At 42.0% G+C, this 20144-nt stretch overlaps 1 protein-coding gene across 2 annotated transcripts in view; it reads right to left on the bottom strand.

Annotated features, from left to right (window-relative positions):
• Positions 1-20144, bottom strand: part of LOC124722025 (dynamin-binding protein-like) — a 213651-nt gene that overhangs the window by 37759 nt on the left and 155748 nt on the right. For both annotated transcript variants that reach the window (XM_047247207.1, XM_047247208.1), the window contains exons 19-20: positions 5905-6100; positions 5416-5687 (exon numbers count right to left, since the gene is read on the bottom strand). In XM_047247207.1, the coding sequence (XP_047103163.1) occupies positions 5416-5687; positions 5905-6100 (468 nt within the window). The remainder of the gene's footprint in view (positions 1-5415; positions 5688-5904; positions 6101-20144) is intronic.

Genomic DNA, 20144 nt, shown 5'->3' with positions numbered 1-20144 from the left:
GAGTGTTCAGCTTCTTGGGTAGATATAACAACCATTCAACACTTAATAGCACTGTGGGAGTAAAAGTATGACAATTGTTTGAGTATAGTATGTTCTCTTTGGTTGATAAAGCAGATTGCTGTTTAGTTCCTCTCTGGTACTACTTGAGTCACTCATGTTATATAGGCACATCAATGCTGTGTAATTATTTGGAAGATGTAAATAAATTGAGTCCTTACTTAGCAATTGTGAGTTAATATTATTTATTGTGGTTAACTTCAAGACACAATGATGACACTGAGAATAAAAATGGATACTAAAGAACAAGAAATTAAAAGTGAACCAACAATGTCTCCAATGACTGATGCAGGCAACATTTAAAGTAACACCACTTCAGGTAACATTTAAAGCAACTTCTAATGGTGAAGGCCCAATTTCTGCAAAGTTTTGGATTTCCCATAGCATTCTACCTATCGCTGCAATGTTCCAACTATGCTGTGAAGTGAAAAGGAAATTCCATGATATTTACCACAGCAACCATAATTATTGTTTTGTATGCTGGAGATTTTATGTGCTGCATATGGTGTTTAAAGTGATGAATTGCAATTTATACTGACAGTCTTAAACTCTCAGAAATTGCTTCTAGTGTCAGATGTTATTAAAACCATGTCATAGCAAAACAAATGATGCTCAGCTTTCCAACACATCCTGGACACACTCAAATAACAGATTGCTGAGAAGCAAGATGAGACAACTCTGTGCTAAACAAGCAGACATTACCATTCTACAATTCCACTGCTCCATACCTTGCAATGATAAAAAAAAGAACGGTAAGTGAAACAATGCTCATCCGAATGCTGGTTTTACACCACTTCACGTGAACAGGATGCGAAGTACATTGCACCTTGCATTTATCCAAAAGCAAACAGTGACCTATTATTAGGCGCATCAGGCTGCAAGAATATTTATAAGCACCTGTCTGTCAATGACCACAACACTGCCAAATTCGCCACACACCAACATACCTCTGCACCAGCTGCCAAAACAAAGTGGCACCCACATGACAGTTTCTTGACAAGTGGCTGCTATCAAACAACTAAAAACAATGGCATTGTGGCCACGAACCCATACAGACCAGGCAAATGTTTTTAATGAATACTAATGAATGTACATAACAGACAAGCAATAGTCTCATACATACCTGGTGGACTCTGGGTCTGACATGAGCACCTTAATGGCAATGCTGCATCTAAAGAGAAAGTCTCACACACGTGTACAGCTTACTGAAGCTAATAGTTAACCTGTTTTGACTTAAAATGAATTCAAAACTATGGTGGAATGGAATTCTGTGCTGGCTGATGTATCTGAGTTTATGTTAAGTGCCAGTTTCCTACACTGTTACAGGTTGGAAATCACCCTATGCGCAACATGGCTTCAAATGGTGACAGAAATGGTTACACAGAAATTAGGCAAGGCTTCCAGAAATAGTAGCATTTTCCACACAAACTCACACTCTAGACTGAGCACATGTTTGCAAGATATTGCACCACACTGGGATCACACCTTGTCTACCAATTGGCCAGAAACTTTGATGATTAGCTCCAGTAAAATATGCCACAACAAAAACAGCAATCAAAGAACTGCTTCAAGCAGGAATAATCTGCAGATCGAACAGATCCTGGACGTTTCTACTGCATCTCAATAAAAGGAAAGATGTAACATGGAGGCTGTGCACGATTACCACGCACTAAATGTTTGCACCTTACCAGACTGCTACCCTGTTCCCCATATTACAAACTTTAAAAGTGCACTACCTGGAGCAACCATATTCAGTGTTATAGACTTCAGAAATGCTTACAACCAAATTCTGGTGGCATGACAGGATGTTCTGAAGACAGCAATAAAGTCTTTCAGTCTGTTTGAATATCTACAAGTGCCTTTTTGGCTGAAACATGCTGCACAGTCCTGGAGACAATTTGCAGACAAAGTGCTGCATGAACTACTTTTCTGTATCATCTACTTTAATGATGTACTACACGTACGAACATCAGCTGAACATGATAACCATTTACAAATTGTATTTACTAGGCTAGCAGACAACGGTTTGATATTGAATGACAACAACAAATTTGTGCTCTGGAAATAACAAGTGCAATTCTTAGGTCACAGTTTCTGCAGTAGGCATCTGTTCCCTTAAGGAGAAAGTCGATGTCATACAATACATGCCCTGTCTCAGAGACTTCCAACAGCTGCAAATATTTTTAGGAATGGTCAGTTTTTATCAATGACACATGCCAAGAACAACTGCAATGCAGGCACCCCTGACAGTAGCTTTGGCGGGCCACAACACCACTGATTTGGATCATGGAAATGCAGTGCACCTTCAAACAGGTAAAGGTCAGCCTTGCTGTAAGTGTGGATGCTAGTCAGCTGGCAATTAACATGGCACTCCAGCAATAAGTTAACGGTGTATGGCACCCTTGGATTTTTTTTCCTGGCTTATGCTTCAGACCAGGTGGAGTGCTTATGATCATAAGTTGCTTGCAATATATGAGGCTATTTGGCACTTCCACTTGTACATGGAAGCACGGGGGTGTTTGCAATATACACGGACCACAAACTCATCACTTTTGCCTTAAAAAAAATTAAGTAAATGTTTCCCTACAGCAAATACACTTCTGGAAATTGAAATAAGAACACCGTGAATTCATTGTCCCAGGAAGGGGAAACTTTATTGACACATTCCTGGGGTCAGATACATCACATGATCACACGGACAGAACCACAGGCACATAGACACAGGCAACAGAGCATGCACAATGTCGGCACTAGTACAGTGTATATCCACCTTTCGCAGCAATGCAGGCTGCTATTCTCCCACGGAGACGATCGTAGAGATGCTGGATGTAGTCCTGTGGAACGGCTTGCCATGCCATTTCCACCTGGCGCCTCAGTTGGACCAGCGTTCGTGCTGGACGTGCAGACTGCGTGAGACGACGCTTCATCCAGTCCCAAACATGCTCAATGGGGGACAGATCCGGAGATCTTGCTGGCCAGGGTAGTTCTCTTACACCTTCTAGAGCACGTTGGGTGGCACGGGATACATGTGGACGTGCATTGTCCTGTTGGAACAGCAAGTTCCCTTGCCGGTTAAGGAATGGTAGATCGATGGGTTCGATGACGGTTTGGATGTACCGTGCACTATTCAGTGTCCCCTCGACGATCACCAGTGGTGTACGGCCAGTGTAGGAGATCGCTCCCCACACCATGATGCCGGGTGTTGGCCCTGTGTGCCTCGGTCGTATGCAGTCCTGATTGTGGCGCTCACCTGCACGGCGCCAAACACGCATACGACCATCATTGGCACCAAGGCAGAAGCGACTCTCATCGCTGAAGACGACACGTCTCCATTCGTCCCTCCATTCACGCCTGTCGCGACACCACTGGAGGCGGGCTGCACGATGTTGGGGCGTGAGTGGAAGACGGGCTAACGGTGTGCGGGACCGTAGCCCAGCTTCATGGAGGCGGTTGCGAATGGTCCTCGCCGATACCCCAGGAGCAACAGTGTCCCTAATTTGCTGGGAAGTGGCGGTGCGGTCCCCTACGGCACTGCGTAGGATCCTACGGTCTTGGCGTGCATCCGTGCGTCGCTGCGGTCCGGTCCCAGGTCGACGGGCACGTGCACCTTCCACCGACCACTGGCGACAACATCGATGTACTGTGGAGACCTCACGCCCCACGTGTTGAGCAATTCGGCGGTACGTCCACCCGGCCTCCCGCATGCCCACTATACGCCCTCGCTCAAAGTCCGTCAACTGCACATACAGTTCACGTCCACGCTGTCGCGGCATGCTGCCAGTGTTAAAGACTGCGATGGAGCTCCGCATGCCATGGCAAACTGGCTGACACTGATGGCGGCGGTGCACAAATGCTGCGCAGCTAGCGCCATTCGACGGCCAACACCGCGGTTCCTGGTGTGTCCGCTGTGCCAGGCGTGTGATCATTGCTTGTACAGACCTCTCGCAGTGTCCGGAGCAAGTATGGTGGGTCTGACACACCGGTGTCAATGTGTTCTTTTTTCCATTTCCAGAAGTGTAGATTTTATCACTTCCTTTACTACAGATGTAAGACATGTAAAAGGGACAGGTAATACCGTTTCAGACTATTTTCTGAGGCTAAACACAATTTCACATACTACTGATTTTGATAAATTCACTGCAACGCAAGTAGCTGATACACAGCTACAAAAACTTGTGCACGACAAGGATATGCAGCTTAAAAAAGTGCCTCTTGTGGGATTAAAAAAAAAAAAAAAATCCACTGTTGCACTATGTCTCTAAGCATGCTCTTAAGCCATTCATATCTGCTGTTTTTCACAAGCAAGTGTCTGACCCAGTAACCAAAAGGCCAGTTTTTTAAAACAACACACCAATTTTCTGAAATGACACATTATTTCTCACACATCCACAATGACCTGGTAGGTCCATTGCCTCCATCTGAAGGACTGAAATATAATCTTACAGCACTGAGAAGTACACTAGAAGCTAGTCCTATCATAAACTTTTCTGCAGAAACAACAAACAGGACATTCCTCACAGCAAGAACTGACTAGTTTGGCTGCTCAGTACATGTCGCAACATACTGAAGGCACCAGTCCCAATTTGCCCTACTTCTTGAACTCACTAAACACCACTAGTTACCACCCACGTAGCAATGGGATGGTAGAGTGCTGGCACACGACACTCAAAGCCGTACCTATTTTCTGTGATATGGCCTGGACAGCAGCATTACTGCTAGTGCTACTGGGCCTCTGCACTGCTATCAAGCAAGACATCAGCATGTCAGTAGCTGAAATCCTCTATGGAGAGACACTGCAGTTTCCATCAGGGTTTTCCGTATCACAACAGTCCCTCTCCACACACAAATCACCATTCCTACTGTAACAACAGACAAATTTAAATGCTTTTCCCTACACCAGCATCCCACCATGGAAACACAAACATTTTCATTCTTAAGGATTTGAAGAAGTGTGTGTACATTATGTTGAGAACAGAAGTTGCCCACTTGCCAGTACAACCTCCTTATTCTGGGCCTTACAAAGCTCTGAAGTGTAACAAAAATACTATGCAAATAAACTGCATTCTTGCTCAGTTATTAGAGCTCTTATTATTTACTGTGGTTAACTAACTCACAACACTAAAACAACACCAGCAGATAATCTGCAAAGTCAAACTAGAGTGTATTCTTAAGTAAAAAATCTAAGTCTACATTATCCCCTTTTTACACCTCTCTCATAAATAAAATCATCACATGACAGCATAAATGTCTCTGTAACTATAAAAAGCCTGCTACTTGGCTCATTATAAACAGGACTGATTTATGCATTTGTTAAATTATCAGTCGTATAAAAGTTATTTAAAATTAAGCTGCTCTTACACTCTGATCAGAAATTTCTTCATAGTTCTCTTCTTTGAGATCTTCAGCTTCTAGGACAGGAGTCTGACTGTTTGTAAAATCAGACTGCTTAGGGATCTGTATGGATGTAGCCAAGGCATCATTATATGATGGTGGAGACGGAAACTGTTTAGTTGAATCAGTGATGTCTTGTTGCTGACTTCGTTTTGATTTTGTACCTGGTTCTGTGTCCATAACTGGCGATTCACCTCTGTTTGGAATTAAGATGCTACTTGGAAGAAAACCTTGATTGGCTGCAACAGAATGCAAAGTTGTTAAATAATGGAAATATGAACTTTTTAAATGGTCTTAAAACATTACTGCCTGATGACAGGCAACTCTAATTTTTTATTCTGTCGCTTTACCTACTATCCTTCAAAAATGGTTAGTCAAATTTATACAATTTCTATACAAATTTCTTTATTGTAATTTAAAATAAGAGTATTACAAATGCGAAAAAATGTTACTTACCTCCATCATCTACAAACCACACTGAACTATCTCCCATGGGATTTTGTTTCTTTATAACTGCTACTAAATGCCCAGTGGAAACTGACAATTCTAATGGCTGTTTACTTGTGTATGATTTGGTTGTATAAAATAGTGTATCAACTCCATAACGATTTTTCAGATATGTCTTCTGACTGTCACTCTGAGTCAATGCAACCTGAAAGCATGGGAACATAATCAAATATACATACATATATTTGCAAATATTTTTAAAATTCTTACATATAGAGCTTAAGCTTATTCAAAATAGAAAATACACAACAATCCCAACCAACCAAAAAAACTATTAGGAGACTCTTATGATACACATGACAAACTATTAAACATGTGATTTTGAGTGAAAAAATAAAGCTGTAATTGCTATGAAACTAACTGTCAAAATGAGCTAATTATTTTCTATGTCTTTAGTAAATACAATTATTACAATACAATAACTCTGAAATTTTGTAACTTCACTCAATGCCCTGAAGAGTCCTTGTAGAATTTCTCAGTATCGCTTGGTGTTACAACTGTTTGAGTACCTGAGGAACATGATCATCCCCAGTATATTTTATCACAAAAGTACTTTAAGAAAGGCAGGTCTACAAGCCTCCACCATGCTTTCTAAAGGATGTTCGACAATGAATTGAAGAAGATAGGATCTGTTATCTCTGAAGTCATCATCTTTTATTACACCAGTGTTCACAGAGATCAGGAGAGGGGCTTGCAGAGTTTCACTAGACCTCTATGAGACTGACACTTGGAGTGCACGTTCAAAAACAGCACTTGCTAATAACATTGTTACTCAGCACCAAATAAGCAATAAAAAAGAAAATAACAGTGATATTTTCTTTACAAATCACTTACAGAGTGAAATGTAATGGGATATAGTCCAGCAAGCGTAGTGACTATGTAACAGATCCACTCACTCAATCTAACAATCAGGAAATGTCCCATCGCAAAAGGTGTGCACTATGCTGGTGTAATGTGCAAGGACACATCCTGCAAAAGGATAGTTGTCAATAGAGACTGTGGAATCACAAAGGGCATTATCTTCCAGCATATCTGGTTAAGAGGTACAGGTCATAGAAATCTGATGATGATGAAAAGTGCAATGACGTCAGAATTCATGGAGTAGTATTACACATTCAACACCTCACAAACTGAAATCCTGGCCTGCAACATCTATAAGAGCAATCCAGGCACCACCTCCATAAATTATTATCTGACTTATTGACATCCTACTCCCACCTCATCACACTACTATCCATTTACACTATCTTCCCCCAGCAAACCCCCTCATCAATCCACCATAGCACCCAGACCCTGCCATGCTGATCTTTTTTGTTTGCCATAGCCTCTAAAACTTCCTCCCAACATTCATGAAACCCAGAACATTAACAAACCCAAAACACTGTTGTCAGACCATCCACCAAAAAACAAAATTTTATAGAAGTTTCAGTCCCATCGAAAGGTCTCACCTACAGCACCACATTCGAGGTCAACCACGATGGGCTTGTCAGAGACCTACTCTTTCTCTTGGGAGCCTTACAGAGGGAACACTTCTTTCCTACCAATCCCTCCAACTAAAGTCAACTTAATCCCAACAGTGAACCTTGCCCATCCCAGTTTAAACCAATATCCAACAGGAATCCTCCTCCCCCTCCCACCTAACTACCAACTGGTTGCCTTCCACAGGAATTCCTTAACCACCAATTGGCCTCATCATCCTTGCCCACGTGCCTTCCCAAGCACACAAATCTCTAAACAGAAGAAAGAACAGCCATTCACAACCTCAAGACAGACCCTGATTTAATCATCCTCTCTCTAGACAAAGGGTCCACCACTGCCTTGATGAACTGCTCTATCTAAAAGAATGCTTCTGCAAACTGTTTTCACCCCCCCCCCCCCCCTACAAGCTCTACCATAGTGATCCAATCCCAGAAATCCAACATAACTTCCAGTCACTACTCACATATTTAGGCCTATCCTAGAATCTATCTCCCTCCTCACACCAATGTACCATCAATCATTCACCTTCTACATGTTTCCCATAATCCATGAACCCAACACTCCTGGATCCTCCATTGTGGCTGGTTACCATGCTCCAACTGAAAGAATCTCAGCTCTTGTCGACCAATACCTGCAACCAGTTGCCCACAGCTTAGTCTGTCATATGAAAAATACAAGTCACTTCCTTTTCCGAATTGTGATCATCCCCACCCCATTACCACCTGAATCCCTATGCATTACTGTTGATAGCACCTCCCTTACACCAACATCCCTCATGCCCATGGCCTTGATACTACGTAAGACTACCTTCCCCAATGTTGTTCTGACTCCAAACCCACAATCTCATGACTTATACTGTTTACTAATGGCAGCCTCGCACACAAATACTACTTCTTTGAGGGGAAGAGACACAAACAAACCTATGGCACAGTCATGGGCACCCGTATGGCACCCTCCTAAGCCAACCTGTTTATGGATCATATACAGGAAACCTTTCTAGCCTCCCAAACACCTTGCCTGGTTCATATTCATAGACGATATCTTCATTATCTGGACCCAGGGCCAATACTTGAGCTTTCTAATGGTTCCATCCATATCAAACCCACTAACCACCAACACTACCTTCATTTAGGCAGATGTTATATCTTCTACACCAGAAAAATCTTTCCCATTAACCTGACCATCTATGGACTGTGTGTCTGCAGTGACACTGCGAGTTAATGTGGGCAGAGGTTATACTCAACAAAGTGAATAAATTAATAACTGGCTCCTTTTATCAACACTCCCATTCAGATGATATAGTTGCTGCGGGTTCAAGGAAAAACTGAGTCATTTCCAATAGGTACTTGACTCACGCAATTCTAGTTATAGGTAACTTCACTCTGCCTTTGACATGTTTAAAGTCAGTGGTAGGCATAAAACACCATTTGAAACTGTACTAAATGCACTCCCTGAAAATTAGTTCCGGAGCCCACACAAATTGTAAATGGTTGCGATAACATACTACACCTCTTACAACAAACCATCCTGAGCAAATAGATAGCATCGTGATGGATACCATCATGAAATGGTTGCGATAACATACTACACCTCTTACAACAAACGATCCTGAGCAAAAAGAGAGCATCATGATGGATACCATGAGGTGGTTGTAGCGAGACTGAATACCATAACACCCAAAGCCACCAAAAATAAATGCAGAATATATCTACTTACAAAAGCAGATAAAAATTCACTTCACTTCATGATTTCCTGAGAGACAATCACCACTTCTTCCAAACTATGTACGTGAAAACCAAATGTAGCTTAAATTCGTAGAAATAATATTGTGGGCAACAGAGAGGTAAACCAAAATGGAACACATCCCTCATCATACACAAAACAGGTCAGGATACTACTGCAAATACAACAAAAGAAGTGTGCCAGATTTTAAAAAAATACACCACCTCCAAGATTGGCAATGTTTTAAAGAAACTTGAAATTTAGCATGGACTTTAATGTGAGATGTTTTTAATAGTTTCTACAGTGATACTCTGACTGAAAATCCAGAGATAGCCAACATGAGTAACTTAGAAGTAGATACCTTCGTTGAATCAAAGCAACTTGTTACTTGATAGAGCCAAGTCTTCTGGTCCAGATTGTATACCAATTAGATTCCTTTCAGAGTATGTTGATGTAATAACTCCATATTTAATGATCATATATAATTACTCGCTTGACAAAATATCCATACCTAAGGACTGGAAAGCTGCACAGTCACACTAATACACAAGGAAGTTAATCGAAGTAATCCATGGAATTACAGACCAATATCACTGACATGAATTTTCAGTATGATTTTGGAGCCTATACTGCATTTGAATGTTATGAAACACTGAAGAAAATGATCTATTGACACACTGTCAGAATGGATTCAGAAAATATCGCTCTTGCGAAACGCAACTGACACTTTGTTCACTCAAAGTAATGAGTGGTATAGACAGGTGATCTCAAGCTGATTCCATATTTCTGGATTTCCAGATGGCTCTTGACACTATTCCTCACAACCAGTTACTAATCAAATTGTGTGTCTATGGAGTAACATCTCAGTTGTGTAATTGGATTCATGATTTCCTGTCAGAAAGGACACAATTCTTAGTAACTGATGGGAAGTCATCAAGCAAAACTGAAATGATGTCTAACATTTCCCAAGGAAGTGTTACAGGTTCTCCGCTGTTTCTAATCTATATAAACCATTTGGACGACAATGTGAACAGCCCTCTTAGCTTGCTTGCTGATACCATATAGTAAAGTCATCATCAGGAGATCAATATGTTAGAAAAATACCTGTGTGGTGCAAAAAGTGGCAACTGACCCTGAACAGTAAAAAGTGTAAGGTCCTCCATATGAGTACTAAAAAGACTCCTTTAAACAACAAACAGGTGGTGAGAGTAGGAGCAAAGGAAGGACATCTGAGGGGAGTGTTTGCATTAAGAACAGAGCTCTGTTAAATAGAATCTCAACTATATTTCAAGTTCAGGTTACGCAGGGTCAACATGGGGAAACTTCCAATTGATTGAAGGGGCCATTATGTCTACGTTATGGAGTGGAACAGGAGAGTGCAGGGAGAAGGTGTATTGTCAGTTTGGGAGAATGTCACAAAGAGCAAGTCTCTTCTGGACCCACAATTCTGCTCTCATCTACTGTGACCCCATGTAACCATTTTCCCACATTTTCTAATTACCAAGGGCTGTAGGTGATGTTCGCAAGGCGTCTCTCATCAGGAGTCCTCAATGGTGTGAACTATGCTTGCCCATAAACATGGGCCGGTTATGGAGAGTGAGCCATGAGAGCAGTTCCTTCGCAACACAACAACTCTTGGCTGGAGAGAGAAAAATTTCCAGCCCAAAATTTGCAATAAAATATTTCTGAACTCCTCCAAGCACATGGCCATCTCCACAATAATACAAATTTAAAGATCATGTTACACAACTTTTCAGTCTCCCCAAGTCTTCTACTATGCTTGCTCATTTTTACCACATATATGATACATGGCTATGTCGGAAAAGGTTATAATACACAAGTAATTTTTGGAACATAGCAGGAACCTTTTTCCATTCGGGGATCATCTGATAGAAAACCACAAAACAGCCACTTGATCAGTTTTAGGGCATCCAACACTGTGGTTATCATCATTCTGCTTATTCCACAAGCAAACTTAGAATTTATACAAAGAATTGCATTGAAACTGATGAAATCATAGTGATAATCACTTAAAATTTTTTTATCAAATAAATATGCAAAAATAACTTAACAACAGTTCATCAGATTCATATGGCTGCACAATTACTGTTATAAAAAAGGGACAAGAACTAGTCAGTCATTTAGAAGTTACATTACACTAATTTAATTGTCACCTACAATAGAGATTGCATCTAGCCAAGCTACTCAATGCCACATACAAACAACATTCTGGTAAAATATGGTGCTTTGTTATGGTAATACCATTTGTGTCAGACGCTAGATGTGAATAATGCAGTAGGGAAACACTGGTTAAAGAGCAATTTCCTAGACAAAGACAAGCTAGAATAACCTCATTGTGTTTCACATGACTACAAATGGTCAGTTGAATCATTCAGAGTTTATTCTCATTCTTATCCAGCCAATCCCTTCCCCATGTAACTGTAACTGCCTTTCTCACCAATTACATCACTGACTCCATGGAATTGTTGCACAATGTCACTGTGCTTTCTTCAGAAAACTTGTTTGGCTAGTCCTATAGTTTTTGATGTGGATTCTGATATGCCTCAGTATGCAACAGAATTTCATTACTTCACTCTGTATTTGAAGACAGAGGAGGATGTCCTGGACATGCATCCCTACTGGACACATTCTCCTGATCATCTGCAGAGCAATCTACGAGTTGTAACAGCTGAGGAAAGTAACTGCATTGATGTATCTCATCTGGTTTAGAGACGTTAGGATAGGAAAAAACCAAAGATGTTTACTTCAGCCATAGGTGGATTATCAGCATACTGTATCTGAAAACAAGAGAATAGTCAACTAAGTCTGCTAGCTTGGAACCATAAGTGTACACTATACTGTCTACGTAGTGTTTGTTTGTAATGCATTGTAATGTATGCTTATTGTAATAGCCTAAGCCACAGCCACTAGCAATACCATATCTGGACTGCCAGAAGCCACAGTCAACATCCTATTGACAAAAGCATCTCTCCCCGTGTGCCTACTTCCATACCACCACATGTGCCTGCTTCCATACCCCAACTTTCACATGTCAATGAACAGGAACATCAGGAAGCTTCTGCAGGTTGATACAGTGCTGCCTGACAACAGACAGATGCCATTCACCGATCCAACTCCAGGCCTTTTCACGGTGACATACAAACACCACATTTGTGTGAAGTTAGTGTCAAGTGGCTGCATTTAAACCTGTGTGTAGGCAGCCCAATATGTGTGACCCGCTGGGCAATGTAGCTGCACCCAAACTATGTCAGCCACAGCCTTGGAGTCTTTGCCGTAACCATGTCGCTCTCTGCCACTGTCGGGCCATGGTGCTTGACTGCCTTGGATTGGCACCCAATACCGTACCACAACCACTACAGAGCCTCTCGCCATCTCCGGAGTCCCCCAGCCAGCCACCCACTGCCAGCCAATTGTTCAGAGTTTGACTCTGGGCAGCAATGAAACCTACCACAACGGCAGAAGGTGCTGCTGGATGCCCCATGCTGCGCTGCACCACAGTCGTGTGCAGTACTATGGATGCCGCTGTCAACTCCAAGTTATACGCCACCACCCGAGCAGCGCAGAATGTCCATGTACCGTGTCTTCCTTGCCTGCTGCTAGAACTCCGAAATATTATGAGAGAATTCCATACTGCACCGAAGAGGAGGGCACACTCCAAAGACTGTGTAAGTTGAATAAATTCATAAATAATTGTTTTATGATCACTGCTGGTTTATCTGAAACTTCCCCACATGTCACAACTGTCTCCCAAACTATCTACGATCCCTACAACACCCAAGGTGGATTCGAGGACGTCCTGACGAGCAAGAACTGGTCTACGTGTCACTCTTGTTTCTCCACAGCCACCTGAAAATCTTGCTTCTTCTGCACCATCAAATTTTGCTGACAGGGACGGGATGATTTGAGACTGATGGATCAATGACAGCAAAGAAGGTACACATAGTTCTGATGACAGAAGACTGCAAGTGGTGATTCAACTGGGACGGCAACATATGAGAGTAGTGGCACAGACTTTTATTTTTACTCATGGGATCTGTATATTCTGTTATCTTTGTATCCTTGAAGCCCTGTATCTTATTTCTGTGTTATTCAGTATGAACAGCATAACTCGAGTCACATTTGGCAAAGGCCTGAGGGTCGAATCACTATTGTCAGTGATGTGAACACAACATAATTTACAAAGGCATTCAGCCCTATGCACCAAGTCAGATGAACAGGTTTGTTATGTTTGCCAGAGGGTCATTACACAAGCCACTGTTGTGAGTGCACCTAGCTTAAAAATGGGAAATCGTGGGTGCTGAGAGGACTCAGAAAAAGGCCAAAGCAGCCATAAGTTTTTCTTGCAAATACAAATTTTGTACAGCAGAATGAGAAGTGTAAATAGTTAAAGGTTAGGTGACAGGTTAGAGGAGCTTTTAGGTTAGACTTAAATTATGTGGAATATTCGAATTTGGAACCTAGCATGTTTAATGATAAGAGACATAACCAGAGGTAGATCAGCACTGACCAACTAGAGCATGATCCAATAGCCACACTGGAATCACATGGTTCAGATTTCATGTCTTTACATTGTGCATGAATAGCACAAAGCAGCAATATGCTGAGACATCACATAGATGCAAAATGATTGTTAGACATCAGGACATCACATAAACCACAGAAGTAAATTTGCCAATGGTGTCTGTATAATTCATTATTATGGGAGAACATGACGAGAAAGTTTTATGTATTTTTTATGAGGTTTATTATGGTCAGGAGGGTAGCCCAGGAAATAGTCTCTCTGGGTAAAGAGGTAAGAAAGAATTAGATGATCGTAGGGCAGCTGGAAAGCGACTGTGACACAGGAAGTAGATCTGGTGGTATCGGAGAGCTCAAAGTGGGGACCAGTGAACTACTTGTACTCTCTTGGAATGAGAGAGATCTGTGTGTCGAGATATGAGGTTCATTATGAAGACACATGAGGAATATGACGAGAAAGTGTTGCACGTGTATTGTGAGGATGAAATCCGTGAATTTTGTTCATCGTAAAGAGTCCTTCTTGGTCAATACAATTAATAACGTGACAATGGAAATATTACCCATGAGTCCTTCCCTTTGTAAATAGTTTTCACTATTTGTTTAGATCATAGTGATAAGGCAACAGGATAGTATAAATATGCATCAATGTAAACGAGTTATACAGATCGAGAGATTGCCCCCTTTTTTTTTTTTTTGTATCAGCACCAGAAAGAGAAAGGTATTGTTTGTGTTGACACGGGACATATCTTAATGTGACATATGACAATCTTCGAAGTTTTTCTTGTAGTTACTAGACATATTTGGTGCATGTAATGGGATGATGTGGGAGATCCACATTTTAGCACGTAAATATTAAATGGGAAGACTAGCCGATAGGGTACCTGCCTGCACACCACTCCTTCCCCACAAAATGAAATGCTGTAGCAGCTAGCAGGGCTAAAAGCGATTTGAAGAGAAGAGAGAGTAAATGAGAACATACTCACTAGTGAGATAAAGGCTAGTGTGGTTGAAAGGGAAAGAAGTGTAAATAATGTAAAGGACCAAGTGTTAGCATGAGTGAAGCCAAAAAGATACAGAATAAATATCTGTAAATAAATTAGTGTCTATGTCACAACAAAATTTTCAACTGAAATCTGAGGGTGGATTTTTTTAGGAGAGAGGAGTTGAAACACAGCCAGTGCCAGTGCTGTATCTGGAGCACCAACAGCCGCAGTCAACATTCTGCTGACAGAGGCACCTATCGCCGTGTCACTGCTTCTGTTCTACCACTTCTGCATGTCAATGATTTGGGGATCAGGAAACTTCTGTAGTTTGAGACACTGCTGCTTGACAACAGATGGATGCTTGTTGCCAACCCTGTTCCAGAACTTTCAGTAGTGACATACAAATACCGCACTTCTGCAAAGTCAGTGTAGAGTGGCTCCATTTAAACCTGTACGTAGCCAACCCCCTGTGTGTTACCGGCTGGGCAACATAGCTGTGCCCAGCCTGTGTCAGCCACAGACTCGGAGTTTTCACTGTAACTACGTCACTGTCGTCACTGGTACTGTGGGGCTGCAATATAAGATCCAGTGCCCGACTGCCCGGAACCTGGTGCCCAACACACTGCTGCCGCTTCTACGTGGCTGTCTGCCATTGCCGGAATGCACCGGCCACCGAGTCCCACTCTCCAGACATTGTTCAGAGTTACGACTCTGGGCAGTATCGAGATCGGCTGCGGCCAGAAGATGCTGCTGGCTGCCCGTGCCATGCTGTGGCACAGTTGAGCCGAGTGCAGTGCTACACACGTCGCTGATAACTCAGTCCTGGAGTGCTTGTGATGCCTAGTGAGTACACCACTGTCGGAGCAGCACATATTGTCCACACATCGTGTCTTCCTTGCCTGCAGCTACAACACCAGAATATAATGAGAGAACACTGGACCATACCAGAGAGCAAGGCACTCTCAGAAGACTAAGTTAAATAAATCAATAAAGAACTGTTTTATGATCACCCCTGGTTTTCCTGATTCCCCACATGCCAACCCTACAACACCCAAGGAAGACTCTAGCACATCTCGATAAGCAAGAACTGGTTCATGTCTTGTTCTGGTTTCATCACAGCTACTCAGCACTGTTGCACTGGTGGCGAGGCAACTGTGGTGCACCATGGGCCACAGATGACATGAGTGAGCAACGGCTGCGAAGATGTGTACGGGCAAAGAGACGTGCAACTGTTGAGCAATTGACTGTCCAGATGAACCAAGGGGCTACCAACAATGTCTCGGCCCCCATCCAGCAAATGTTGCTGTGTATGGGGCTCTGCAACAGGTGCCTGGTTCACGCACCCATGCTGACCACTGTTCATCGGCAACGGAGGCTGGAATTTGCATGCCAATACCACAATTGGATGTCCACTGAATAGTGACAGCTGGCTTTTGTAGATGAATGTTGTTTTATGCTCATTGGCATGAACTGTCTGAAAACAAACACCCAGTAACAATTGTTGGAAGCACCCGGGCCAGAGGAGAATGTTTCTGTGGCATTCCCTGGGTGATCTCATCATTCTGGATGACATAATCGATCAACACAAGTATGCATCTATCCTTGGGGACCACGTCCACTCCTACATGCAGTTTGTTTTTCCTTGGCACGATGGCATTGACCAACAGGACAATGCAATGTGTCGCACAGCTCAAAGTGTACGTGCGTGGTTCAAAGAGCACTAGGATGAGTTTACTATACTTCCCTGGTCACCAAACTCCCCGGATTTAAACAGAATTGAGAATTTGTGGACCATCTCGATTGGGCTATTCGTGCCATGGATCCTCAACCACGGAACCTAGTGCAGCCGACCACAGCACTGGAGTCGGCATGGCCTCACATCCCTGTCGGTACCTTCCAGAAACTCACCGACTCTCTTCCTGCACGTCCACACTGCAAATGGTGCTTATTCACAATTCTGGCAGGTAGTCACAGTAATCTGACTTGACTGTGTACAATATTCACATTGAAAAAGTGGTAGTTATATTTTTTCTACACTGTTTCAACTAAAATCCAACAGTAAAACCTCTTTCCAATCTACACACATATGGTTGTAGCTGCCATTTGATATTATTTTATTAAAATTACAGTCACTGTTTGTCCTTTGCCAGGTGGAGGAAGAAGAAGAAGAAGAAGAAGAAAGAGAAAGAGAGAGAGAGAGAGAGAGAGAGAGAGAGAGAGAGAGAGAGAGAGAGAGGGGGGGGGGGGTCCCGTTTTTCATTATAACATGGATAAGTGCTCATTTGTTCTTACCTGAGATCTCTCTGATTGACTCAGAATTTTTGTAGTTGATGTGGAATAATTGGCAGAATTCAAACATGCATGCCACACCCTCCTTTTGCCATCACAATCCAAAAGACTTCTATATTCTCCTCCAATGGTCTGGACTTGCACACTTGCCATGCTCTCCCACTGTCCCTGATTGCATAGACCCATTTAGTTTTACACAAGGGAGCAAGCATCAACTTAAGATATTCCAAATTCTTTAGCAGCACAGTGAATTATGCTTGTAATTTGATTTACCAAGTCCCAGATACTGTCTTGATATTCAAATCAAGGTTTCTGGCTCTAAAATGTCTCTTTGCTTATTACCCATTAAGCTGGTTTTCTTTTCATGTCTCTTCTATCAGGAAAGTGCACCCAGATAGTGCATCATAGCCACTTTCCACCAGCAATATATGAGAATAGGCAAACAGACAGAAAAGTCAATGGTTGAGAACAAACTCATGGCTTGAAATATGATCAGAAAATATACATCTTCCATCACAACAACTAGCATCACTGTACCTTAGCAAAAGGTCTGGCAAGATCCCAAGAAAATTCTGGTCCTACATAAAATTGCTAAGTGGGTCTAAGGCCTTCACCCAGTCACTTTTTGACCAGTCTGGTGTGGCATTATAAGATGGCAAAACAAAAGCTGAGGTTTTAAATTTTGTGTTTAAGAAATGGGTCATGGAGGAGAATCAAACAATCATATTGTCATCGGACCATCACACAGAGTCCCATAAGGATGACATAGTAACAAGCATCCCTGGCACAGAGAAACAACTGAAAGAAATTAAACATGTAAGTCTGCACATTTGGATGGAATCCCAATTCAGTTTTACAAAGAGAACTCTACAGCACTGGCCCCTTACTTAGCTTGCATATATCACAAATCTCTCACCCAGCACCAAGTCCCAAGTGACTGGAAAAAACACAAGTGACTTCTGTATCTGTATCTGAGAAGGGTTAAAGAATGGACTTGCAAATTTACAGACCAATATATCAATTTGCTCAAGAGTTCCTGAAGATATTCTGACTTCGAATAAAATAAACTTCCTCGCGGCCAAAAAGCTTAAGTCCATGAATCAGCACAGTTTTAAAAAGCATGGCTCATCTGAAACTCTGCTTGCCTTTCCTCCCTTGATATACTGTGAACTATGGACGAAGGGTGACAGGCAGGTTCCATATTTCTAGATTTCCAAAAAGCATTTGACATGGTGCCATACTGCACACTGTTAATTAAGATCCGAGCACACGGTATAGGTTCCAGGCTATGTCAGCGGCTCTAAGACTTCTTAAGTAATAGAATCCAGTCGCTGTCCTCAATAGTGAGACTTCAGCAAGGGTATCATCAGGAGTGGCCCAGGGAAGTGTGATAGGACAGCTGTCATTTTCTATATACATAATTGATCAGGCAGACAGAGAGGTAGCAATCTGTGGTTATTTGCTGATGATGCTATGGTGTACAGGAAGGTGTCAAAGTTGAGTGACTGTACGAGGATACAAATTTCTAGTTGGCGTGAGGAATGACATCTAGCTCTAAATGTTAAAAAAATGTAAGTTAATGTGGATGACAAGGAACAACAAACCTGTAATGTTCATATACAGCATTAGTAGTGTCCTACTCGACACGATCATCTCATTTAAGTATTTGGACATAACACTGCAAAGCAATATGAAATGGAATGAGCCATGAGGACTGTAGCCAAGAAGGTGAATGGCCAACTTCAATCTATTGGCAGACTTTTGGGAAACTGGTTCACCTGTAAAGGAGACCACATACAGGACACTAGTGTGACCTATTCTTGAGTACTGCTCTAGTGTTTGGGATCCGCACCAGGTGGATTAAAGGAAGACACTGAAGCATTTCAGAAGCAGGCTGCTTGATTTGTTACAGGTAGGTTCAAACAACATGCAATTATTATGGTGATGCTTTGGGAACTCAAATGGGAATCCCTGGAAGGAAAGTGACATTCTTTTCCAGGAACAGTACTGAGAAAATTTAGGGAACTGGCATTTGAAGCAGACTGTGGAATGATTCTATTGCCACAAACATAAAATAGCGTAAGGGCCACACCACGAATCATCCCCCCCCCCACCCCCACCCCCCACCTCCCTGCCTCTTTTCCCCTCCACACGAAACAGTTGTTCTTTGTACCCCCATAGAACCACACATTTTGTACAACTGCATGAATGGTAGATTTTGGCATATTCAGTTGAACAGTAACTTAATTTTGGCAAGTCACGATATCCACAAAACTTGTTTTTGGTGGAAAATATTTTTGCTCTCCATCTGCTCCTACTCAGCTAGAAACAACTGCTATCTTTCTTGTTATTCTTTCACAAATATGAGTACACTGTATCAATGCAATCCGATACCAAAACTTTAATGTTCCTCTTTTCAATTACCATATTTACTTGAATCTAAGCCGCACTCGAATCTAAGGTGCACCTGAAAAATGAGACTCGAAATCAAGGAAAAAAATTTTCCCGAATCTAAGCCGCACCTGAAATTTGAGACTCGAAATTCAAGGGGAGAGAAAAGTTTTAGGCAGCACCTCCAAATCGAAACAAAGTTGGTCCATTGTAATACGAGACACAATTTAGGCCGAATGAATGACGATACAGCTACAGTAGTTTGGTTTGAGACGTAAGCTTAGCAGTTAAGCTTTACCAGGTAGCCATTGCTATGTGTCCATCCATATTTATATGGGTACCCTTCCTTTTTCACGTGCTTTGTCTGGTTTGAATTGATTGCTTATTTTTCTTTGATCTGATAAGTGCCGTTCTCTTTGTTATAGGTATTTACGTCACTCTAACGTCTCATAAGTGAAACAATGGCAAGAGACTGCTATTTGTTGTTACTTACACTGCTGCTTTCTTTGATAATGATCAACAAGAACCAAATAATAGACTGCGTATGATAGAAGATGTTCTGAACGAGAGTTTGGTGAAAATTTTTCTCCGTTTGAAGATCTTTGCAGACGCCTTTTTAGTACATTACATTCTGCACAGAAATTAGAGTCATCGTAGATTTAAAAATCTAGTCAACTGCAGTGCTTCATTTCTGACTGTATCACTATTAGGCATAAGAATAATACGAATATAAACATGACATGATATGTATATTCTTCCGCGTTTGCTGTTAGTCTCACTCTAGTT

This window comes from Schistocerca piceifrons, chromosome X (assembly GCF_021461385.2).
Source record: "Schistocerca piceifrons isolate TAMUIC-IGC-003096 chromosome X, iqSchPice1.1, whole genome shotgun sequence".
NCBI lineage: Eukaryota > Metazoa > Arthropoda > Insecta > Orthoptera > Acrididae > Schistocerca > Schistocerca piceifrons.
This window is presented reverse-complemented; position numbering and strand designations above follow the sequence as displayed.